Raw genomic sequence first — 26,680 nt, 5'->3', positions numbered from 1 at the left:
AGCAGTTAGATAAAACCAGTGTAGATATATCTATACAACTACTGCAGAATCTGAAAATCCAGCTTGGTGTGAGTAAGGCGGTATACTGTTTATGTCATCCTTCAGAGTTTAAATCCTACCATTCTTTTCCAGATAATAGACCTTTTATGCTCTTTGTTTAGACAGGGATATGGAAGACAAGGGTACTTGCACTCTGTTTACCTAAAAGTTCTTTCTGTTCTTTGCCAGCTCCTTTGCCTGGTTCTGGACACACATTCAATTGAGATATTTTCAAAGATACGATCAATAGAACATATATTTCTAAGAAGGTTATTTAGTGTGCAGTCTTAATGGTTCTTGCTAATGTTTATGCGGGGGGGTTCTATTTACCTTTACTCCTGGGAACATATATTGTGGCAGGTGGGCGGAGCCTCCCACCGGTTTTACTACCGGTTCTATAGAACTGGACCAAACCGGGAGCAATCCACCACTGTGTATATGACATATGAAAGCTTTTGCAAGAAACATTCTCCTGCCTTCATGGTTCTTGAAGGATTTGCACTATTTTTTCACAAAAGGCATGAATATGTTGGCAATGGTTGATAGGAAATTATCTTATAAGAAAGGAAAATTAGTATGTGGGAAGAGGAAGACTTCTGTTTTATAGCCCACAGGATCCCACCCCTGAATATAATGGGATAAACATGTGTTTTCAAAAGATTTCAAAGCTGATCTTTGAGATTTAAAAAGTTCCTTAAAAGTTAGAATGGTATGACTTTTTCCCTCATCTTGATAATTGCTTTCAATATCACAGAATATCATTTTTCTCTTCTGGGTTATTCTCAGATATTATACTGCAGAACCAAAAAAAACAACTCCATATCAGTCATGTTTCATTTACTCAAAGAAAAGTCATTTGGTGTTGTTTTTGTCATTGTCTTGATACTTTTTTACCTGCAATATATAACAACTAGGCCAGAGCAGTACTGTAAAGGACTGGTACATCTCCTGATATTTTCAAAAAATAGGTATTATATATGGGTGAAAAGCAGATCCTATGGGACAGGCAAATAAGCAAAATCTCTTGCACAATAACTAGCTTAAAATATTTGAGGGACACAGTAATCAAACTGTGTAATGAAAATAATTCCTTTGTCAATTCTTTAACAAAATATTATTTTTGCTTCTGAAAAAAAATCAATTGTTATTATAGTCATAGACCAGCATATTACTTCCTTATCAATGCTCAAAAACAAAAACAAATAAATGAATTAAAAAGCAGAAGCTCCATGAAGATAGAATGACAACTGGATAGTAAATGCATAGAATTTGCTTTTAATATAAGGAAAACAAGTATTTATCTGAACTGCAAAAGTTACATGGAAACTAAGTGAAAATGAGGATTGCAAACTGCTAACAATGAGAAAAAGTTGGAGAAGCTTTGAATACTGTAGCTAATTTTAGGGTTGACATGAGGTTTTAGTTAACCAATTCATAAGAAACTGAGAGCATTTCTGAAATGAATTGCAAATCTTTTTGTTTGCATGAATTCAGGATTAATTTGCAAAACCATTCAGAATTTCTAATGAAAAATAGAGGTCTTCTCCTGAGTGCTGACATAGAAAAATAATGATTAGCCAAGCACTGTCAAAAGGAAAAGTTGAAGCTTGGTCTTTAGAAATACCTACTTGCACAATTGGCAAACAGAAAACAGAACAAAGCCACTCTTTCAAAAATTGAGATATTTTGTTCCAGGGTTCGTTGTTTTGGAAAGCATTCCTTTAAACTAGTTGTATGAATTACCAAGTGCAATTTGGAGACTTGCTTGGATGTTTTTATTCAAAGTAATGCTGATAGTAACCCCTGCTTTTTAATTCAAAGTAAAGCAAATCAATTATGTTGGCTGCTATACTATGAAACACAAAGATGGCTACCCAGTTAAAATATTTCAAAACATTCTTTTAGAAAAATCTTTAATGTTCCTGGGGCAATCCTGCCATACATAATCTCCTCTATTTTTTTTGAGGGAGACATGACATGACATGATACAACATGACATGACATGACATGCCGTGACATGACATACCATGCCTTTGATATATCTTGAAGACAAGTGTCACCAGGTTTCCATTAAACAAAGTGGGATCTACTTGTTATGGAAAAGAAAAACATTTGAAGGGCAGGGGGACTCATATCCCTGGGCTTTGGATGTAGCAGAGTCATCATTTCCCCCCCGCCAATAGGATTCTGTGTATAATGGTGTTTTCTTCCAATAGCTATAACAACCCATTGCAATGTTCAGGTAATAATGACTGTCTTGTGGTTGCCTCTAAAACCTGTATGGACAAACACATTCTGCAAAGTGATTCCAAATCCATGTTAGTAGAAGATTGTACAAAAGTACAAACAAAGGATACAGTGTAAGCTGTCATTTCCCAAAAAAAGGAAAGAACAGAATTTGAATTTTAACATACGGAAGAAAGAAATTCTTATTACTTTGCTGTCAACCCAGGAATGAAATGTAAAAATGTTTGCTACCAGTTCTGTGGGCATGGCTTGATGGGCATGCCTTGGTGGTCATGTGACCAGGTGGGCGTGGCCAATTTGACTGTTTCACTCACTGTTAGAGCCAAGAGCTGCACATTTTGAAACACATTCTGCCCTTCAGAAGCCCCCAACACTTTGAGTTTCCCTCCACCAGCCAAGTGAACATTGGAGCCTTCTCTTGCAGAAGCAGAATCCAGGCACAGAAATGTAAAAATGAGGCGGGGGATGGGGAGGAGAAGGTGTAAGAAGCAGAATCCAGGCACAGAAATGGGAAAACGGGGGAGGGGGATGGGGAGGAGAAGGTGTAAGAAGACGTTTCCTTAGATTGCTGATATTTGGCGATCTAAGGAAATGTCTTCCAACTCTTCAAGATCAACTTTAAGAAGCCAACAGCAAAAGTAGTGGCAGTGGGGGCGACAGGAACGTGTGTGTTGCATGGACTTGGAGGCAGACACCGCCTCTCTTAGGAAAAGAGGAGGCAGCGAAGCCCTGGCTCTCACCTGGGAGAGGAGGACCGAGGAGGGACACACACACACACACACACACACACACACACACACACACACACACCTGTTGCCCCTGCTGCCGCTACTTTTGCTGTCGGCTTCTCGGAGCTCTTAAAGTTGATCTTAAAGAGTTGGAAGACGTTTCCTTAGATGCTTCGAACAATGAGTTTGGCAGCATGGAAGGCAGGGAAGCATGGCAGGGCTATGGGCCGTGGACCGGTTTGGGGGCGTGGCCAGCCAGTAATTGCTACCAGTATGGCGAACCATCTCCAATCTCCGCTATCACTTCTCCTGATCCAGTCTGAACCGGTAGCATTTCATCCATGTCAACCCATTGTCTTTATTTCTCCTCTCCTTTGAGGAGAAATATCATTATCCCTTCAAAATTTAGGCTTAACAACATATGAAGAAATATAGATTTACACTTCATGGAGTATAGCTTTTTTTAATGCCACCCAATTTTAAAACTTGGAGTAATGAAGTATGTTTCTTCTACCTATGGTAGCTTATATCACACCCAGATGGAGAAAATCTAATATTTTCCATCAGACCAAGGTTTAATCTTGAGTATTATTTTACATATGTACATAATGTTATGCTTTTTGCATTAAAAAAATATTTTATTATTTTTTTATACTTTCTATTATAATTCAATTTTTTTTCCTTCCCCCTCCCCTATATATTAGGGCAATGAAGTTATAAAGAATTTATCCCTTTATGAACTTGTATTCCTGCAAGCTTAAACTGATTGATTTCATATTTATAACAAAAGAAAGCAAAGGCTTGACAGCATTCAGATTCATGAAATTGCTAAATTAAATCCACTTTTCAAAAGAAAGAAATTAATTGGAACTAATTTAGTCAGCAAAATTATGGGGACTTCAGAAACCAAGTTTTTAAAGAAATATATTTGGACAACTGCAGCACAAGTTTCTAAGAACTCTTTTATGCTACTTTCTTTAAAAGATTTAATTAATTAAACAATACACAGCTTAAACCTCCATCCTTTTTTTACTGAAAAGTTTGCAACTGCCATTTTTAAAGCTGTTCTTTGAAAGCCTTTGCACTGATTTTGGTGAACGCAGCATTATTCTCTCTGCACTTATAAAACCATAGTTCCAATGAAAAAGAGCTTTGACTCTGTAGTTCCTTGTGACCTTGGAGTGATCAGTGTTGGGGAGTTATTTACAGAATTACAGAGCTCCTTGAAGTATATTCTGTGGACTCTCTATATCATCTTAGACTAACTGTAGGGACATGATCAAAGTGTATATAATGACACATGGTGTGAAGAAAGTGGATGGAAATGGAAGTTTTGTTTCCTCTCTCAGAATGCTAGTTCTAAAACTGTTCCTTCAAAGATTTCAAACAGACCAAAGTGCTTCTTCATACAGTACACAATTGGTCAGTGAAATTAATTCCTGAAAGATGTGCTGACAGTCACAAACAGAGAGGGATTTGATAAATTTATAGATCTGGGAGTATTAATTTTGAAACTCAATGTCACCTCTAGTTGGGGCAGAATGGCATTCCTGCCAGTTGCAGGGGAACAGTGGTAGCTCTCAGGTGTTAAAACACAAGCAATAAAATGAAGTTTGGTCCCACATAATGTGAACTCTTAGGCCTTTAACTAGTCAGAAACTTCCATGCCCACAAAAGGCAGCAGGATCAAAGGCTGCTATGGAGCTTTAGGATAAATCTTTTATAAGTAAGTGTTAAACCCCAACAGTTATCTATAAAATGAAGGCCATTTTATAACATTATACAGTATACATACACTGTATTATCCAGATATGTGCAATGAATAAGTTAAGTGAAATGTATAACTCAAGATTAGATTATCTTTGTTTACTGAACTACCAGAAGGGTTGAAATAGGCTAATTTGAGCTTTGTTCCCAGCCCTCGCCATGTGAATGGTGCCGTTGTGAGCCCAGCAATGAAGTTCACTGTGTTGTAGCAGATTGCGCCGTCCCTGAATGTGTCAACCCAGTCTATGAGCCAGAACAGTGTTGTCCAGTCTGCAAAAATGGTAAGCTTTCAATACATAAAAAGAAATATGTCATCTAATTTTTAAAGTGTTTGACAACACTTAGAAACTTAGCTTCATTAGGAAAGGCTATTATTTGTAGACTCACAAAGACTATGTGAATGATGGGCAACCTTCTTCATTGGCATATGCACCAAGATGTCTGGTACCTATAAGGTTTATGAATTTGGGGATTAGAAAACTGGATTGGTAACTGTAATAGAGACAAGTCATAATTCATGACACAGGCAAGGAATCCCTTGAAATTTAGCTGAGACAGCTTAAAGACTATGAAAATAGGATTTTTAAATTATTATTTTCCATAGCTAAAAAACTATTTTCGGTTAGTGAAATTATAATCTGAAAAGAATAAAGGGGTGATAAGCACTCTCAGGTTTATATCATAATTGCATTAATCAAAAATTAATATTTCATATGTCATTCCAATGATATATATTCCAAATGTTGCAGTGACTCCAGTTGACCTCGGCTATATCCAATGATATTCCCAGAAACCTGAAGGAGCGTAACTCCTCCCCATTACTGCTCTTTGACATCTATCAAACATATTTAGGAAAATTGTGTTTCCAAGTGTTCTTAATCCTTTAATTATCTTACCATCACAGCAAGATAAAAGTCTGTATATTAGTGGAATGGGGAAACAAAGCTGAACCATATTCCACAGGGCTACTTATGAAAATCCAGTGATGCGATCACTATTGCAGCTTGAAGCCATACCCTAAACGGGGCTTCATTATAAAAATTATATCTCATTTTGGCTTTGTTAAATGTCATGTCACATAAGCTTAGAGCAAAGCTGCCCTGACACAGCAAGCAGCCTACAGAACTTCAGGGATTTGTTATGAAATCCAGTTGCATCTGTGCTAAGTAATCTGGTTAGTAAAAATCCTGTTCCTAAAAATATTTAAAACATATACTTAATGTGCTCTTCAATTACAGTAATTTAAATGATGGTAATGATGTAACATAGGGACGCGGTGGCTCAGGGGCTAGGATGTTGAGCTTGTCGATCGAAAGGCCGGCAGCTCGGCGGTTCGAATCCCTAGTGCTGCCGTGTAACGGGGTGAGCTCCCGTCACTTGTCCCAGCTTCTGCCAACCTAGCAGTTTCAAAAGCATGTAAAAATTCAAGTAGAAAAAATAGGGACCACCTTTGGTGGGAAGGTAACAGCGTTCCATACACCTTTGGCATTGAGTCATGCCGGCCACATGACCACGAAGACGTCTTTGGACAGTGTTGGCTCTTCGACTTTGAAACGGAGATGAGCACTGCCACCTAGAGTTGGCAACAACTAGCACGTATGTGCGAGGGGAACCTTTACCTTTTTTAATGATGTATTAAAAATTTTTAAATTGGAACTGATGTTTGAATGAATCTCTAGTTCATCAATATTTTTTCTATTCCAAGTAATCTCCATGACCCACAGACTTTGCAAAAAAATAGAATCAGCCAATATTCCATTTCCATAAGTACTTTACCTTAAGTATTTCTCCTAAAATTGTAGACTGTATATAATGTCAGAAACATTATTTTATTTTATTATCAAATTTTGAAATTATCTATCTCCCTCCCAGATGGGTTATATAAATGAAATCACACAAGTGTGACTTCTAAGAGGGAAATAACTTGCTTACATTAATACATATTAAAATGTAAAGTACTGTAAAGGTCTCCATAGGAAAACGTCCCCTTATTTTTCCTCTAATGTGTTTATATTATGATGTTATATTCTCTGCCTGTGCGAATCCATTATTATATGAAGTAATATTTATAATGGATGTTACATGAATAAAACATTTTCAGTTGGAACCACAATTACACAGAAAATAGCTTCCATAGAGTGAAATGCATAAACAGTTTGGACAAAGACCATCTAACCCTTAATTCTATCAGAGGCCAAAGAGAAAATTGGATAGTTCTTACCTTCTACTTCCCTCGGTCTAGATAATCCTGTCATCCATTTCTATATTATTCTCCAAAACTTAGTTCAAACTAACAGAATAGCTACTGTGATTAAAGAAAAAGTTAATGTCACAAATGCCAAAGATATAATACTGGTTGTCCACATTGTTTCTTTCTAAGCTACTCTAGGATATAGACAAAGTTGGGAAATAACTGGATTATTTGTAGTATATTTTCTCTCATCCCAAGTGGAATAGATAGCATCATCCATGTTATTCTGATCCCTAACCTTCCATGAAATTTTAGTTGTGATTTGTTTCTCTGCAGCTCTAGTTTGCCAAAAATGAAAGTGTTGAGCAAGATTGTTCAATTGTTGATCTAAAATACCACAGGGAGACAGGGAGGGAGAAACACAGGGGTGTCTGCAGTGTGTGGTTAAAAACAATCAAGATAATAGTCACAGCAATGCAATAGTGTGTGCCAAATGCTGTTAATTAATTGATTAAATTTCTGGTTCAATACCCCAAAATCAACTTTATAACATTTACGAAGAAACATTCATCATTTCTTTTCCTGACTTCCTCTCTTTTAGCCATAAAATAATTTTATCTCAGAGGGCTACCTTTGCTTCAAATTATATCACAGTCTGTTCTAAAATATCATATTTTCTAGGGATCTCTCTTTCTCTAGTGCTGTGTTTCCCAGCCTTAGTAACTTCCCCGGTTTGTGGGCTTCAACTCTCAGAATTCTCATCAATAACCATATTGGCAGTGGAATTCTGGGATTTGAAGCTTACAAACCTGGGAAACTGCAACTGGAATTCCCACTGATAGGAAACATTGCAAGTCTAGTAAATTGTGTAGTAGGTTTGTTTCACACAAACCAATGCTCTGTGCAAAGGGTCCTTTCAACTAAAAGTTGAAATAAAAAGTTTTTATAATGCTACTTTGACTTTGTCTCCATGAGAAAGTTTACTGACTCAAGGAGAAAAACCATTTTCCTCTAGAGTGAACTTTTCTTAGACTTGACTGGCAGCATGAGAATTAAAAAGCATTCTGGAAAAAAAAAATCCTTAAAAGAATAGAAATGCCAAAATCACATGTTGCTTATCCTGGATTAATGTAGCAGAAGAAAACAAAACAGCAACCAGCAAATGCATGAGACTGTGGCTAGCTTTCTCTGATGGGTTTACAAGTTTAGGAAAGTTCATTTTCAATAGGTCCTTACCCTTGGGGTACAATTCGCATTAGTAATCAGCAATCCAAATTAATACATGATTACTGATTCAGAGAGAACTTATCATTTTAATTGCAATCTGATTAAAGAAATCTTTAAACCAATATATTAAAAAGCATCATAGTTCTTAGGACTTAGCGTAGTTATTACTCAATAGCTTGCAATGCTTCTGGTCCTTTCCAATATTAAAATGGGGTTTGCTATGTCTTAATCTAGAGTTTAAAACATTATGTCATTGTATATGTACAAGGAAGCAAACAAACAAGAAGGTCTTCAAAACTCTAAACTAAATTTTCTAATCACTAAAATTATCTTAAGAACAGTAGGCAGGATCTATCCTGGATCCTCTTTCCTGTATTGACATACAGTTCAGCATTATACCAAAGGCTAGTACAAAATCCACTGTGTTTAGAACATGACCATAATAAATACACCCTGAAACTATTGAACTAAGGAGAAATTTCCTGATGGTGAAAACGATAAACCAGTGGAATGGCTTGCCTTCAGAAGTTGTAGATGCTCCAACACTGGAGGCTTTTAAAAAAAGAGACTGGACAGCCATCTGTCTGAAATGATATAGGGTTTCCTGCTTGAGCAGGGGATAGAACAGGGGTCACCAACCTTTCTGGCTTTGTGGACCAACAGAGGAGGTGAGAGGGGATGGTTCCGTCTGAGTGGCAGGCAAGTGTGCATGTATGCAAGTGACAGGGATGCCAGCCTGCCACTTGCGCAAATGGAGCATGCAGACTGTTGTTCATGCAAATGATGATGCATGCACACCCTCACTCGCCACTCCCAAAGCCCAGTTTGAACGGTTCAAGACCTGGGAGTGGGCTACCACCCGAGGGTTAGGGACCTCTGGACTAGAAGATTCTCCAACTCTGTTATTCTGTATGCTGTATTTCTAGACGGCTCTTGTGTCCTTTGTTAGCCAGTAAAGTTCAAACTGCAAGTTAGAATTGCAGTTGTATTTGCATTTAATTCACTGTTCTGTTTGCTAAAGTGCCTGAGTTTGAACAGCTGCTCCTTTGTTCCAGAATATTTAATGTAATCTTCTTTTTAAATGAAAAGAAACAATTCTTTTCTATTCTCCAAGGTTTATAACAGGAATTCCTAAATATTTTGCCCTCACAACTCATTTTGGTGTAATATTAATGTACTGAAACCTTCCTTAAAAATCCAGCATAGAACTATACACAAATGAACAATGGAAGCAATACAATGAAACTTCGGGGGGGAAATATATTTATTGTAAAAATGTAACTAAAAAGTGTTCATACCTCCTCTGGGTTCTGCCCGCACCTGCCCAAAAGGAGGTGCATCTCACAGACTCATCACCAGCATATGGTCTATAGAGATCAGGATGCTCATGTTTTTCCATTATGTTCTTAGTATTTTGCCAATTCTTTAGTGAATTTTCCAGTTAAAGATTATGATTTAGTCTAGTCAAATTCTCCTAATTCAAAAAATAAAAAGGAAAAGAAACCTCATTTTCCCATCTGATTTAAATTTATAAAAGGAGCCTGGGTAAACTAACAAACATTTATAACAATATTGGAAGACAACATATTCAGCAGTGCACAGATGGTATAATTTCCCAGAAGATTCATTACAAAAACTATCAGGAAACAAATCTGACTTTTTAGAAGATAATAGTGAGGAAAATGGACTGGAGCATGTGCTGCATGATTCATGAGTAATGCAGGCATCATACTGACAGGATATAAACATCCTTGAAGATCTGTCCCACATGAGCTAAAATGCTGTTTAAGATTTATCTGCTCACTTGGATAAGGAACCTTCTTGAATTTTATATTTTACTTGTTATAAAGGCTCTGGAACCCTAGTTAGTTCCTTGTAAAATTTTTAGATACAAGCTTTGCCTTCTGGTGGATAATCCTCAGATGCAAAATATTAAATTTCAAAAGAACAGTTGATAGACAACTTTAAAGAAACAATAATAAAATCATTAATCATGAGAGAAAAAATATAAAATCCAAATTCATTAGATCAACCAAAATTTTACAAAATTTACTGCCCGCTCCTGAATACCAGTATGTATGTATGTATGTATGTATGTATGTATGTATGTATGTATGTATGTATGTATTTATTTATTTATTTATTTGTCAAGCAAGTTGCTTAGAGGGAGAAGGAGCTGGGAAATAAAAACCGTACGGTAACTGATTGTGCTTTATTTTCTTATTTTCATATATAATTTATGACTTAAGTTGCATCCAATTATACAGGCTCCAGCCAAAAGCCCTTGTAAAATAATTACAATCAGTTAAGACATCCTAAGAAAAAGCCACCAAAACAAAAATAGTCTGTTCAAGTCCCCCAAATCCATGAAGCAACTATTCCTTCTCTGCCTCTTAAAAGTATATGAATCTCAAGGGCAGACGGTTCCAAAGTGGCCATGTTACCTCTGCCAAAGCCTATCCTGAGCTCCCATCCTGAGAGAAGGCACCTTGGTAGCTGATGATACAGGATGAACAAACTGTTTGTTCTCATGGGAATCTTGGACTCTCAGTAAGTCAAAAGCAGCTCTTTGAATTGTATTCAGAAGCATAGTGACAACAAATGCAGCATGAATAACATAGATGCATCCTTGCTGAAACAGCTCTCACCTGCCACCTTGCCAGCTGGACCAGTTGCAGTTTTGGGATTTTCTTCAAAGGCAGTCCCAAATAATAATCTAGTTTTGAATCATGAAGGTCATTGCTGCAGTGCCTCTCATTTCAAAACATGCTACAATTGGTATACTAGTCAAAACCGGCCAAAGTTTTCCCTGGCCACATCTTTCACCTGCTGTTCAAACAGAAGCCATGAGTCCAGTAAAGATCCTAAATTGGGGCTTGCTCTTCCAGGGGACATGCATCTCAATCCAGAGTCAAAATAAGAATTGTGACTAACCTGACAGCTTTAGGAGAAACAGCTCCGTTATGCTGGAATTCAATTGTTTTGCCCCATATAGTCTATTTCTGCCTCCAAACACTTACCTGATCTCCTATCTGGTCCAAGATTAAATTGTATAATTATGTATCATCAGCATATTAATAGATCAGACTCAGAGCCCTATCATACTTTATACAGGAAAAGCTATCTGCCAGTGCCATTGACTGGAATTACCTATTCAGGGAGGAATGAAACTACTGCAAAATAGTGTCCACATCTTCACAACAACTCTCACAGAATACCTTGGTTGATAATATAAAACGCTAGTGAGAGATTGAGTAGGACCAAAATAATTACATTCCCAGCATCAAGATCCCCTCTCATTGATCTTCTCAATGAGTGACTGCTATAGTTTCAGTCTTTTTCCTGGGACTGAAACATGATTGAAAGGAAATTAGATAAGCCACTCCTCCAAGATTTATTGCAGCTGCAGTCCTATCACCTTCTCCAAAACCATCCATCAGTTTCTTTCTGCAGGCTGGATTTGAGATGATTATAGAAGCACACATTCAGAAACCTGTGATAAGCAATTTGCTATTGAAAAACTAAGAAGGCATCACAAAACAATCCCAGCAACTCATGGATGGTAAATGCAAATTCTATTGATCAATGTTCAGATTTCTACAGTAATGTCCTTTCTGACCCAATCTAGGTAAAAGGCAAAGACATAATATTTGGAGTAGGCAGTAAAGACATCCCATTGTTTCTTTGGACTATGTGGGAACTACTTCTCATTCCTTTCACAAAACGAGAGTTTTGTGGGGGGGGGGGAGATTTTTTTTACCAAAGTACACAGACAATGTTTTAAAGGAGCTGGTTAACTTCATTGTGTTGAGGTAAAGAGAAATCTGAATCTAGTATTTTATTGGATTGTTGTATGCTGCCCAGAGTCATTTTACATGAGATAGGTGTCCAGATAAATGTTATTAATAAAATAGATAAATAAAATGTGTAATATGGGCTTTCCCCTCTATTGCGTGATGTAGGTTGAATATCCATGAATATATTAACATTATATGACAATAATCACTGTAGTGTAAAATGTGAATGGACTCTTGATTTGCATTCCAATATATTGAAATGTGTGACTGTATGAAGAATAATGGATTTGAGTGTGTGGGGATGGCAAAATTTTCCACATTGGAAGGACACACAACCCACAGTGTACAATACTGAATTACTATTTTTGTGTTCATGTTCTGTTTGATTTCTTCCTGTGGAATGTCCAGGAACTCTGGAAGGGGCTTCCTCCTGGGCATTGTGCAGTCATGGAAGCTACTTCCTGTAGTCACTGGAAAAACCACAGATTTATGCTCAGGTTTAGTGTAACAGGAAGTGAAGTAATATGAGATTCTCACTTCCCTCTTTAGAAGAAGGAGGCTGGGCAACATTGGTCTGCAAAGCACCTTTAAAGGGCAGCTTTGTTGGAAGCTTTGTGGAAGCTTTGCACAGTCCTAGTAAAAAGCCATTTCTCTCTCCTCTCCTCTCCAGCTTTCTTTTAGAAATGGCTGCAGGGCATTTGCAGGTAGGTACTTTTACATTCTGGGTTTTCTAAAACAAAGAAAAGGACATTATATTTTAGGTAATTTAGATAGTTTTAGATGGACATGTGAAGGAACAGTTAGTCCTTCTGGGAGAACAAAGCATTTTAACTTCCTGATTAATCTATGGTGGTTTTGGGTATAAGATTTTTCTATACAAAACTGTGGTTAATATGCACACACACACACACACACACACACACACACACACACACACACACACACACACACACACACATGCCTCCAGTATCTAATACAAGCTGCCAATATGTTAATGGAATGGTATTATTTTGGAAGAAACCTGACAGAACAATACTTTTTTTGTGTAATTTTCATTGTATTTAATGTTATCTATTGGGAAGACTGTTGTTTCAACTAGCATTTCATTGTGAAGATGGTTCCTAAAAAGAGGTGCACTATGTTTAATCCATGTTGATCTGAAGATGAGCTATAAAACGGGACCCTTCAAATTGCAGTATAGTGCAATGAACCTTCATAGTTGTTTTTAGTATATCTCCCTTCACATCCTTCCTCTTTGAAGAGTCTCTGGGCCTTTCTCCCTATTGTTTCAGAACAGACATTATAGTCACTCCACTTCATTGTTTGATCAAGACATAGCATAGCCTGCTTTAGCTGTTGGATAGCACAAATCTCTGCAGGGGTAGAAGATTTATTAAAATTTATTTATTTATTTTATTTATTTATTTTGTCACATATATAAGCATAAGCATGAAAGTAACTATATAATATATAAGCGTATATATATAAGCATAAGTATTAATAACTATATTGATTGGATATAATGAAAGAAAACAAAAGGACAGGAACGGTAGGCACATTTGTGCTCTTATGCACACCCCTTACGGACCTCTTAGGAACGGGGTGAGGTCAATAGTAGACAGTTTTTGGTAAAAGCTGTGGGGATTTTGAGAAGAGACCACAGAGTCAGTAGTTCAGTCTCATTGTTTGATGAAAATGGATAGGTTCTGAATGGATCTGTACGTCTTCCCAACATATGATGATATTATTAAACCTTGACTAATCTGAAGAATGTAGCAACAGTCTGAGTTTGTTAACTCCATAAATAAATAAATGTCCCTTTTTTTCCTAACAGAACCGAATCAATTCTTTGGTTTAACAGGGAGTTAAAACTGGCGAAACATTTAAGTGAGCACCTCCATTTAAGCTCCTCAAGGGGAGAGATTCTCCCTTGAGGAGAACATGTTGAATCTTGTTCTGTAGTACCTTATTCTCTGCCTTCAAAATCAGAATTACAGTGGTTCACTATCCACTTTTATTTGTGCGGAAAGTCAGCTGGATCTGCTTATTTGGACTCCACTTTTGAGGCATCTAACATTGATATATCATCAGCAATTGTCCTATTATTCTGAATTCTTTTCTGGATATAGATCTAATGGACTAAGAACTAATGTGTTGATGGTTTACTGTCTTTTTTCTAGAGTGCATTAAACAAAATGTGTTTTAACTTCTTTGTTCTGGGAATTGTGTATCAAGGAGACATTAGCCATGACACAATGCTTCATCCTCTTTGTTGATTTCTGCCATTAACCCACTACGTCACACCTTTCTCTGCTTAATCTAACATACACATGTCCATCTATATCCCCCTTTTTTCATCAATGAAAGAATTTCACAGTAAAATTGGTGATACAGTAAGATCTGGTGATTATATAAAACAATTGTCATTGGCAAATCACTACCTGGATGGAAGTGTATATAAACCTTAATTTTTATCATGGAAGACTGCAGGAAATAACTATGTTTGATGAATATACATTTTCTGTAAGTGCTAATGATTACAAGTGAATTACAGGTAATATGTTACAGATTAGGAAAACAAGTACCGTATATACTCGAGTATAAGCCGAGTTTTTCAGCACGTTTTTTGTGCTGAAAAACGTCCCCTCGGCTTATACTCGGGTCTATACTGACTTATACTCAGTTTTTTTTTTTAAGCCCCTCGGCTTATACTCGAGTATATTCGGCTTATACTCGAGTTTTTTTTCTTTTTCTTTTTTTCACATTTTACCGGACGGCGCGGGGAAGCCCTGCCGGTGCAGTGAGGGGGCGGGCGGGAGCCGCCAGCCTTCTCAGCTGAGGAGGAGGGTTTCAACCGTAGGTGCCTCATTTCCCACCCTCGGCTTATACTCGAGTCCCCAGTTTACCCCAGTTTTTGGGGTAAAATTGGGGACCTCGGCTTATACTCGGATCGGCTTATATTCGAGTATATACGGTAGATATATTTTTTTACAACTCAAAAAGTAATGCTTTAATAAAAAATTTATTCTTGTAGATTTGGGTCCTTTTACAGAACTCTGCTGTAAGTAAAAGAATGAATACAATTATACATAGAAAAAAGGAAATTTATGGCTGGCACAATCACCCAGTATCACGTTTGCTGCAACTATGCATTTAATTAAAAATGCATATAATTCAAACATTTCAAAGAGCTTTTTGCAACATGCAAGATTATGTACAACGTATATCTCTTCAAATTAATAAAGCAGCCATAACTATAAACAATCATAGAGGATGATGCGCATATGAGAGGGAGGTAAAAGGATACTGTAGAATGTAATATTCACCTGGACGTTGTGATGATTGCAAGCTACATATAGCTGCCTCATATAGTAATTGTTCACAGTTCAAAGGCTATGAAAAAGTAACTTTATGACCACATTTATGACCTTCACAAGTCTATAAAGCAAAGAAGAGCTGAAGAAAGTTCATAAGCAGAGTTGGAATTTCACTTAACAGATCTGGTGAACATGGTAGAATGAAGAGCAGGTAGACAGTCTCTGTCAAGACTGACTCAAACTTTCACCTATATTCCACTTTGCTTGCAGCTTGACAAAGAACAGGGTGGTGGTGGATTGGAATGCAAGGGTAGGGGGAATGGCATCCAAGCATTGTCAGTTTCCATGAGATTGCTCCCCCTCAAGGACACCCCAAGCAGATGTCCCAGCAGGGCCAGCCAGTTCCCATAACAAAATGAACAGAAGTGATTGGTGAATGTAATAGACTGTGGATGCCTGTGGGGAAAAGGGGGAATGAACTATGTGTGCTTTTGCACAGGAAGCCCAGAGTTGGTTTCGTTTCTTCTGTGTCAGTGTGGATTTATTCAGTAAAATTTGTTTTCTTGGTAAAATAATGCCCCAGGAGTTTCTTTTTCTGGACTCGCCAATTGGACAGTTGGCATTAAAGCAGCTCTGCAAGTAGCAGCCTACCTGGCCTCCACAAGGAGGTTGGCAGTTTTGAGATGTTAGCAACCGACAAATGAATGGAAAGGGGGTGGAAGCCAAGGGAAGCCTCCGCTCAGAGGCCCTGGTGGCAGCCAAAGCTGGGATGCAAGTGGCCGGTGCACACCCCAAACAGGGGGATAAAAAGCTGGAGCAACAGCCCGCACTAAACAGGGAGAGACCGGTGAAAGGACCCTGTTCAGGCCCCAGTGGGCAAGCCATGTGGGGAAGGCAAAAGAAGCAGAGGATCAACCTATCCGCCCCTGGAGTTAGGGTGATCCGGGGAGCAAGTGGAAGCAAGGTAAGCAGCCAAGTGAGAGGACCCAGTCAAGTGGAATTTTCCAACTGCAGGTCACAGTCCATTGATGGAGCAGCTGAGTGAGAAGTTCAGCTGGCTGGAGGTCTGGGGAACCACCTCACCAAGGATGGCAGTCATGGGACTCAGGATGGGGGCCATGAAATCATTCCTATCCCATCGCCCAGACTACAGTTGATGGTGCCAATGCCACCTGGGATAGTAGGAGACCCCCACTTATGGACAGCACCTCCCATTCCAGCCACCACCACCCCATTGTGGGGTGGGGGCAGGCACCAACAAACACAGCCCCAGCTACAGCTGGTATCCCTGTTCAGGCACACCTGGCAGCATTGATGTTGCTGCCTGGAAATGTCCTAGCATGAGAGAACCATCTGCCACTTCCCCTAGCAGCGCAGTTTGATGAGCAACCTGACAATATGGCTTACTTCCTGATCCAAGTCTAAAACTACATGGACCTACATGGAGCAATGTACCCTGATGAGTGTCCCTGGCTCAATGCCATTTCATCAAACCTGGAGGGGGATACAGCATGATGGCTTGTGTCTCTTCACGATGTGTGGGCTCCAGAGCTGCAAGACCTGCACACTTTCATGCAGATGTTGCAGGACAAATTCAAAGACCCCACAGCATCTAGGCATGTAAAAACTCATATCCATTCTCTGCTGCAGGGCAAATGGCCAGTGGCAGATTTTTGTAGCCTCTTCCCATGAGAGATTGCCCAAGTGTATGCTGGTCTACCAATTCCAGGAGAGGCAAAACAAGGTGCTGTATCAGAACTGCCAGCCCCAGGGGGTTCCCGTCACCTTTGAGTATGGTACCAGTTGTGGTGCTCAACCTGATGGAGTACCAGGTTCATGTTGCACATGAGAATCAACCCCACCAAATGTCTGAGAGATACTCAGCACCCCTTGGAGGCAGAGGGGTGCAACCCCTACCATGCAGAGAAGCTCTGTCCAAACCTGGAGTGTGTTTCTGATGTGGGAAGGAATTTTTAAATTTTAAATGATGTGTTAGAATATCAAAATTCTAAATTAGATATTTTTCCCTTTTAAAAATCTGTGGTAAAACCTACATTTTCATTTTCAATTTTTTTAATCCACTCTTGGAAAAAGAAACTGATACTATTGTGATCTGCAAAAGATGTTCCATGTATACACTTATGCCCATAGAAGACCCAAACTACATATGTACCAAATGTAAACTAATCAAGTTACTAGACGAAAAAGTAAAGGGTCTAGAGGAAACTCTAACCACTCAGAAACTCAAGCTACAAAATGAGAAACTCCAAACCTTACAAGAAGAATATGCAGAAATTGAACATAATGATCAAACAACTTCTAGAGGAGGAGGGAGGGGGAGGAGGAGGAGGGGGGAGGAGGAGGAGGAAGATGGAAACATGTCACTCATAGGAAAAAACACAAACCTAGTACAAAACCCCTGTCCAAACCAACTCATTCTGGTTCTAAGCAATCTATTTCATGGACTCTCCCTGGAAGAAAACATAGAGACACCTAGAAAAAAAAGCATCATCAAATTACCCCTAAAAAAGTCAAATGCTTCTGTGATAGATAGAAAAATACCCCAAACCTCCCTAGGAAAAAAAAGGTGAGTGTTGGTGATAGGAGATTCAATACTCAAGGAAACAAAACCAGCCATCTGTAGACCGGGCAGTCAATCCAGAGAAGTACAGTATACTGTCTCCCTGGGGCAAAAATCAAAGATATGGCTGAGAACCTAACCAAAATAATAAACCCCACAGATTACTACCCTTTTCTATTACTACATGTAGGGACAAATGACACAAAAAAGGACTTCAAAACAATATTGAGTTTTTGGGTTATGAGCAGTTAGGCAAGAAAGTTAAGGAGTTAGGTGCAGAAGTAGTTTTTTCATCTGTACCGCCAATGAAAGGTCAACATCTGGTGAGAAAAGAAAGGATTTTAGAAGTGAACCACTGGCTAAAAGTTTGGTGTCACCAAAATTTTTTGGATTCCTGGACCATGGTCTGCACCATGATGGTCTTTTAGCAAGGGATGGGCTGCACCTCACAAAGACTGGGAAGACTGTTTTCGGAAAACAACTGGCTCAACTTATCAGGAGGGCTTTAAACTAAAATTATGGGGGGGAGGGTGACCAAGCTTTAGGATCTCCAGGACTTTATTACAAGCAAAAACCCCTAGAAGTCAACCTAATAATAGCCAAATAATGAGGTAAGGAGGGATGGAAAGGAAGACAAACTCAAACACCAAATAGGAGACATAGGAAGCATACCCAGAGTCAGACATAAAGATCTCAAGTACCTATATACAAATGCAAAAGACCAGACAAGGAATAATGGATAGAAACTGATCAAGGAGAGATTCAACCTAGAAATAAGGAGAAATTTTCTGGCAGTGAGAACAATCAACCAATGGAACAGCTTGCACTCAGAAGTTGTGGGAGCCATTTGTTAGAAATGTAGGGTCTCCTGCTTGGGTGGGAAGTTGGATTAGATGACCTGCAAGGCAGGGGTGAAATGCTACCGGTTCAGAATGGCTCAGCCAAATAGGTATGGAGATTGGGGCTGGTTCGCTGAACCAGTAGCAATGGCTGGCTGGCCATGCCCCCAAACTGGTCCATGACTCGCAGTCCTAAAAAATGCTTGCTTGCCTTCCATGCTGCCTTCCCGGCATCCCGGTGGCCAGCTTATGAAGGCAGGCAAGTGGAAGCCCACATGGAAGGCAGGCAAGCATGGCAGGGCTGCAGGGAAGGAGCTAGCAGCTTACTCCCTTCCCCAAAGCCCTGCCATGCTTGCCTGCCTTCTACACTGCCTTCCCAGCAGTCCCCCATGCCCGCTTGCCTTCTGAGGTCAGTGTCCAGCTATCCCTAACCTCCACATCCTTGGGAGAGATGCAGCGGCTGCTACCTTTGCCTGAAACGCCTCTTGCGTCTTTCAGAAGCAATTGGGAGGAGTGGGAGAGCACCCAGCAAAGGCCAGGAAGATGCAGCCACTCCCTCCTCTCCCCCTTTTTCTCCTGGCTGGCTGGCAAGAAACAGGGCATGGACAGCCGCCGCCGCGCTATTCTACCTCCTCTGCAAAACTGCTCCGTGGCTCCACTCACCTCCATCACCCCAATGCAATGCCCGTGGCTTGTGTGGGGCAGGCCATGGTAGCTGCAAGGTTGAGATGCTGCCCATGCAAGTGGGGAGAGAATGCAAGCAGTACACCAAGCAGCCCCCCTCCTCCTCCTTCTCTTCTCCTCTGCCAGCTTTGAGGCTGGGCAGGGCTTGGAGCGGCAAGAGGAAAGGCAAGGTGATTGTGTCTTTCTTTGCCTCTTTGTGGGGGTTCATTGAGTTTGTTTTGCAAGCTCACCTGAGGTTTGCAACTTTGCACAGCCTTTGAGACTTTTGTGCAGCAAGCCCTCCACTTCCTCCTCCTCCACAGCTCTAACATGGATTTTTAATTCATGAGGAAGGAAGAGAAACTCTCCCCATCCCACCTGAGGACCGATTAGTTTTTCTTGTTGCTCGCGGCAGGAATCCAGCCTTTGCATGGGAAAGAGTTGCTTCCCACTGGCCCGGCAGCCCTTGGGGGAGATGCAACCATTGTGCTGGGGCTGAGAAGAGCGGCGGCACCAGTGCTGAGAGGGGCTGCTTGCTTTATTCCTTCTCCCGCCGCTGCTGCTAGAGCTAAGACTGCTGCTCCGCTGAGGTGTGCATGGGCAGCCCTGGGAAGGCAGGCAGATGTAAGGCTGACACTGGCGGTGGGGAAGGAAGATCTGCTGTGCTTAGCCAAAGAGCCCTCTCAGGGGAACATGGCGAGGCTTGCTCGCCTTTTGGGCTTAGCGCACTCAGCTTCCGCGGGGCCTTTGAGTGATTGCCACCTGCTTGCCTTCCCCTCTGCCTCAGGTCCCATTGCCTGCATCCAGCCCATGATGAGGGATGCTCTGCTTCTGGGCCGGGCTGCCCACCACCCTCCCGGAGCACTTTCTTTTTTCTCCCACAGCAGCCGCTGCTCAGACCAGGTGTGTGTGTTTGTGTGTATGTGAGAGAGAGAGAGACAAAGAGAGAAGAAAGAAAAAAAGAAAGAAAAAGAAAGAAAGAAAGAAAGAAAAAAGAAAGAGAGAAAGAAAGAAAGAAGGAAAGAAAGAAAGAGTGACATGAGTGACGTCATGTTGGCCATGCCCACCAAGCCACACCCACAGAACCAGTGGCAAAGAAATTTAGATTTCACCACTGCTGCAAGGTCCCTTCCAACTCTATTAATCTGTTAAAGCCACTAGACAGCTGATTGCATCATGCTATGGCCAGCCTCTGTACCATGAACCCTGGCCCAACCGAAACCAAAAAACCCTATCCCCGAAGATGAAGGAAAAAACATGGGTAGTTCAACAGGTCATGGAGGTCTCTCCCCAATCCAGTGCAGGGGAGGAAACTCCAATCCACAGAAAAAACAGCTTGGTTTTCTACAAAAGCAACAGCAAAGTGGACACTAAACCAATCTATATTAAAAGAAAGTTTACAACAGTAAAAGAAATGGACTTTTAAAAAACGAAAACAAAAAAGAAGATACTTCACTACAAAACCTATGAGATATAACTAAAGCATATATTAGAGGTTTAGCGATAACCTATACAGAGAGAAATTCACTGTATAGGTTACAAATTTGTACAAATTCACAGCTGCATGCAACAACTTTAGCTTCCTCATCAACACAAAAAAGACCAAAGTGATGCACCAGCCAGCTCCGAAAGCCCAACACCAAAAGCCCACCATTACAATGAAGGGACAAAAGCTGCAAGCAGTGGACCAATTTACATACCTTGGCAGCATCCTCTCCCGCGCAGTGACAATTGACATCAAGGTCAATTGCAGAATCACCAAGGCAAGCTCTGCATTTGGTGGACTACTGACCAATGTGTGGGACCACTGTGGAATAAGCCTTGCTACAAAACTTAAAGTCTACTGAGCAGTAGTGCTAACTACCCTGAGGTACGCCAGTGAGACTTGGACTGTATACAGGAGGCATGCTAGGCAATTGAACCACTTCCACACGACCCACCTCTGCTGAGTTCTGAGGATCTGGTGGCAGGACAAGGTGCCAGACACAGAAGTCCTCTCCAGAGCAGGCCTGCCATCAGTTCACACCCTGCCAATGAAAGCCCAGACACACTGGGCAAGCCATGTTGCAAGGATGCCAGACTACCGCATCCCTAAACAGCTCCTCTATTGTGAGCTGTCTCAAGGAAAGCAATCGCACAGGGAATCAAGGTGTTCTGTCCCCGTCCCCACTTCACAGAGCAAATGCAAAGACGTGTGTCTCCCAGTCTTTTTATTTGCTACAGACGTGATTTTCTTCAGTTGAGGAAATACTTGGCAGTGACCGCGCAGTGGCCTGCCAAGTTCTGAGTCCATTATCTTGTGTCCAAGATCCATTGCCAAAAACTCATTCACAAAGTCCTTTAACCCTCCAACAACCGAGCTGCAGTGCACCCTTGGTAGCTTTTTTGTCCATCACAAGGGCCACATGGCAGCTCCATCCACTTTTATACTTTGTCACTGTGGCTCAGTGACTCAGCACTCTCTGAGCCTGCCACACCTTTTCCTCTGCTGCGCATGCTTATCTCTTCGTCACTGCTTCGGATCAATCCAGGATTGATCAGCAGCAGCTGGGACCTGAGGCATTGCCAGGGAGGAGGAGGGTGTGGGAGAGGGAGGCCTTGTCAGCTTCTCCTCCTGCCCTGCATCTGGAACTTGGGGCAGTGCCAGCGAGGAGGGTCCTGGTGAGGGAGGCCTTGCTGGCTCCTCTCCCTCACTTTCCGAGTCACTCTCCTCCATGAGAACAGGCTCGAGGGCCGGAGTCACAATACAAGGAAGCAATACAAAGACATGCTGAAAGCCCTTTCAAGTCCCTGGATATCGACACCACTTCCTGGGAAACCCTGGCACAAGATCAATCGACATGGCGCACATTGATCCACCAAGGCTGCCAGACATTTGAAGACAAAAGAGCAACCATAGCACAAGAGAAGCAAGCACTCCGGAAAGCCAGCACTGCAAATACTGCAACAATGGTGCCCACACATGTCTGCCCTACATGTGGCAGAACATTCTGTGCCCATATAGGCTGTACCAGTCACTTGCGGACACACCATGGACAGCCCTCAATCTGTTAGCTGTCAAGATCCTCTTCTAATATGATGGATGAACATCTTACAGCGAGAGAGAATAGAAAGAAAAAACAACACCAAAAGACCAAAAGAAGGAGAATATAAAAAATTGAAATTGGAACTGCAAAAGATCCAAAAAAGGAAACCTTAAAAAAACAAATGGAAATAACAAAACACAAATTAAATTTAATAGAAAAAGAAGAATTGGCACAGGGAATTAAAAGAGCAACACAAAACGTTTTTGAAAATGCGAACAAACCAGGAAGATGGTTAGCATACAAACTGAAAAAAGAGACAGAGAAGAGATCAATAAGCAAATTAAAAATGGAAAAGGAAACTTACAATTCCAAAATGAAATTAAAAAGAAAATAATTCAGGAATACTTGCTACTTGCTGGGTAGAAAAAAATTCTTATCTGATGTCTGTCTCGCATGCCCCAGTACAGAAGTACCCGCGAGGAGGTAGTGAACTCCATCATCTCATCTAGGCAGCTCACAGCACCAGCTACCAGTGCTCACGAGACAACAGAGAACAGTCTACCCAAGCTATCATCAACCTGTTCTCAAAGCATGTCCGAAGATTCCTTCTGCCCTAGCCAAGATGTTTGTGCAACACATCGACAGAGTACACGGGTCCCGAAGCCCATTATCTTGGACAGGGGGGCCTCTGTGGCTCAGACTGCTAATGCAGTCTGTTATTAACAGCAGCTGCTTGCAATTACTGCAGGTTCTAGTCCCACCAGGCCCAAGGTTGACTCAGCCTTCCATCCTTTATAAGGTAGGTAAAATGAGGACCCAGATTGTTGGGGGCAATAAGTTGACTTTGTATATAAATATACAAATAGGATGAAGACTATTGCTAACATAGTGTAAGCCGCCCTGAGTCTTCGAAGAAGGGCGGGATATAAATGCAAATTTTAAAAAAATTCACCACAAAATTTTGGCAGGAATTTTTTTTTAAATGATAGGCTCTTCCCAAGGACAGCTCCACCTACCATCTGAATACTAATGGGGCTGTTAAATGTACCAACTCATTGATAGAGCAACACCTGCACTGTTATGTAAAATATCAGCAGACTAATTTGGCTTAGCTCCTGTGTTTTACAGAAGTGGCATACAACAATTCGGTGCACAGCCCCTTTTAAAGTGGCATGGGGACTGAATTTGTGCCCATGCCAGAGCTCCCACAGGAAGCTCCATCCTCAAGTGTCATTAATCGAATGGCTGGACACTTACAAACCATGTGGCCCACCATGTGTGAAGCGCTAAATAAATCTAGGGAAAGTCCAAAAAGGCAAGCAGATAGGAAAAGCCCCCCCCCAAAGATAATTTAGAGTAGGGGATGAAGTGTATTTGTCCACCCAGTATCCAAACCTGAGACACCCTTGTAAAAAATTAGGTCCAAAATACACAGGGCCTTTCCAAATCATCCGGATTGTGAATCTGGTGACAGTGGAGCTGAAATTGTCAAGAAGCCTCAGGCAAGTTCATCCGATATTTCATTGCAGTCTTTTAAAACCCTTTCAGGGATCTGGTTTGAGGCCAGTCAAAGAACCACCTCCTGCTCCCATCCTAGTTAAGAGAGAGGAGCACTATGATATCAAAAGGATTCTGACTTCCGGTATGGCTCCGCTTCGTGGAGAGCAGCTATGATTTAGCTGCTAACTCCCTAGTCAGTAGAGCTGTCAGGACATCGTAAATCTGGGTCAAACAGCTTGGAATTCTCTCCTTCGGGCAAAGAAGGAAAGATGAGCATTCAGGTTGAAGTTGAGACACCCTAATAAGCTTCTAAGGCTTACGGGGAGTTCTCCTTCCATAGCCTGATAAGCTCCTGGCTGGGTGAGGCTTCTGCCTTTATGGCGGACAAACGAAGCGTCCAATTTCCACGACTGGAGTTGATTTATGATGGACTGTAACGTGGACAGAGCAGAAACTGGAGTTTTAACATTTGTTTGTAAGAAGACTGCAAGCCCCTGAGGATATATTTGCTGCGAAGATAGGAGAGAAGAAAGCAAATGGCGGTTTTGTGGAATGTGTGTACTGAAAACGAAAGTTAAAGAAATGCTTACTAACAGCTAGTGTTGAAATAGACGATATATAGGAAGATACTGACTAAATGGAAGAAACGAGAATCTTATGATTTATATTTTTTCTTCTTCTTTGGGATTATAGTGATTTAGAAGAAAAGTTTTTTGAATTTTTCTTTTTGAATGTTTTTTCTTCTTCTTCTTGGTCCATTATTAAGTTATATATTTTTTTTAAAAAAATGGCTTTTAAGCAAATAGTGCCAAAAGTCATTAAAAACTTTGAAATTTCCTCAGCTCAGATTCAAAAATTAAAAGAAGAAATTAAAAAGGAATTAAGAAATTCTTTACAGGAGTTTTTGGAGAGTCATTTTTTAGAAATAGATCAAAAATTTGATGAAATAGAGAAAGAGATGTTGGATTTTAAGGAAGTAGTGGAAGAGCAGAAGAGGGAAATGAAAATGGTAAAGGATGCAATTGCGCAAATATTGAGCTCTTGAATGAAATGGGGGTCCCCACGTACTTGCCCAGGCAGTCTTGGAAAACATCCTCGAATTCTTTCAACAATTCGTCCTTCAGGTTGACTCCGCTTCTGTGAACCCCGATTACTTCCATGCCCAAGGCTCTGAACCAGTCCAGACCTAGCAAACTGGGCAGGTTTCCATCTATGATGGTGATCGGCAGGGTTTTCTTGAATTGTCCATATTTCACTCTGACGGACGTGACTCCTCGAACAGGGATTCGGTTCCCCTGGTAGTCTTGCACTCTCAGCTTTTGGGGTTGCAGCTGGCGTTTCGCGACGTCTGGCAGGTCCCTTGCGATTGTGTCCCAAGACATAATCGTGATTGATGAGCCGGTGTCCACCTCCATTTTACACTGCACCCCTTCGATGTAAGTCTTGGTGAATATTTTCTTTTGTAGTCGTGTTGATGTGTGGCCCACTCTCACAGTGGTCTGATTCAACTTTGCGCCTTTTTTGAATTGGCCAATCCCTGGCCGCTTCACGGATCTGGCGCCCTGTTGATTGGCCAGTTTGAATTTTGGCCGGGAAGGTTGAGAGGATTGGCAGGCCTGAGCTATGTGTCCTTTCTTTTCACACCGCCGACAAATTACGTCTTTGAATCTGCAATTCTGTCGTTGGTGTTGGCCTCCGCAACTCACACACTTGTCCCGGTCGCCTCTCTCCAGCCTCCCGGTGTGGAAAACCTCTTCCTCTTCTTCACCGTCCGATTCGGCCTGGATTTCTTCGCTGTGGACTGGCGTTGCTTTTGCCGCGGCACTTGGCGTGTTCGGCTTTTGTAAGGTTTCCGCCGCTTTGGTGGACATCTCGTGTGCCCTGGCCTCATCCAGGGCTATCGACAGGGTTAGGTTGCTTTTCGACAGCAGCCGCCTCTGTAGTCGGATGTCCCTGACCCCACAAATGAGTTGTTCTAATAAAGTGTCCTCCAAGTCTCTATACTCACAGTGGTTTGCGGCTTTCCTTAATGCGGCCATGTACACACTTATCGATTCGCCCTCTCGCTGAACTCTTTGCCTCAACTCGAACCGTTGTACAAACTTCGATGGCACCAGCGCGTAGTGTGCTCGTAGCGTTGTCTGTAGCGTTTGCCATGGCACCGACTGTACCGGCATTGGTTCCGACAGCGATTCGGCAGTATCGAAGACTTCTGGCCCACAGTGGCTCAGGAAGTAAGTGCGCTTGCGATTATCCGATACTCCTTGCAGTTCGTTAGCTTCGAGGAAACACTCGAAACGAGCCATGTACGACCCCCATTTCTCCTTAGCTGGGTCGAATGGCGCTGGCGGCATATAGCTAGACATCGCTATGTATCAGCCCTTGATACTGGCTGGGTTTGAAATTACTATGCTCCTTCAGCTCTTTTCCTAGTCTCAGTGCCTTCAACATCCCACCCTTGTCGCCAATGTTAAGTTCGGGCAATGAAGGGGCAGGAGACGATACAAGTGACAACAGCTCTTTGGTTTATTGTGATCCCAGCAGAAACCAACAGGCAAAACCCCTCTTTAAATAGTATTTTGGCTGAGGCATCAGCCAATCAGCAACATGCATTTTCCCACCCAAATTTCCCTCCTAAAATTCAAATACATTACAGACATAATAGACTGTGCGTGGCCCATGGGGAAAAGGAGGAATGAACAATGCATGCTTTTGCATGGGAAGCCCAAAGCTGGTTTTGCTTCTTCTGTGTCAATGT

The 26,680-nt window shown here is 41.2% G+C and overlaps 1 protein-coding gene across 1 annotated transcript in view; it reads left to right on the top strand.

Moving 5' to 3' along the window:
* The window catches only part of VWC2L (von Willebrand factor C domain containing 2 like), a 165,946-nt gene that overhangs the window by 23,765 nt on the left and 115,501 nt on the right, over positions 1-26,680 (top strand). The window contains exon 2 of the mRNA XM_058186095.1: positions 4,933-5,062. Within this exon, the coding sequence (XP_058042078.1) occupies positions 4,933-5,062 (130 nt within the window). The remainder of the gene's footprint in view (positions 1-4,932; positions 5,063-26,680) is intronic.

Source organism: Ahaetulla prasina, chromosome 1 (assembly GCF_028640845.1).
Source record: "Ahaetulla prasina isolate Xishuangbanna chromosome 1, ASM2864084v1, whole genome shotgun sequence".
Lineage (NCBI taxonomy): Eukaryota > Metazoa > Chordata > Lepidosauria > Squamata > Colubridae > Ahaetulla > Ahaetulla prasina.
This window is presented reverse-complemented; position numbering and strand designations above follow the sequence as displayed.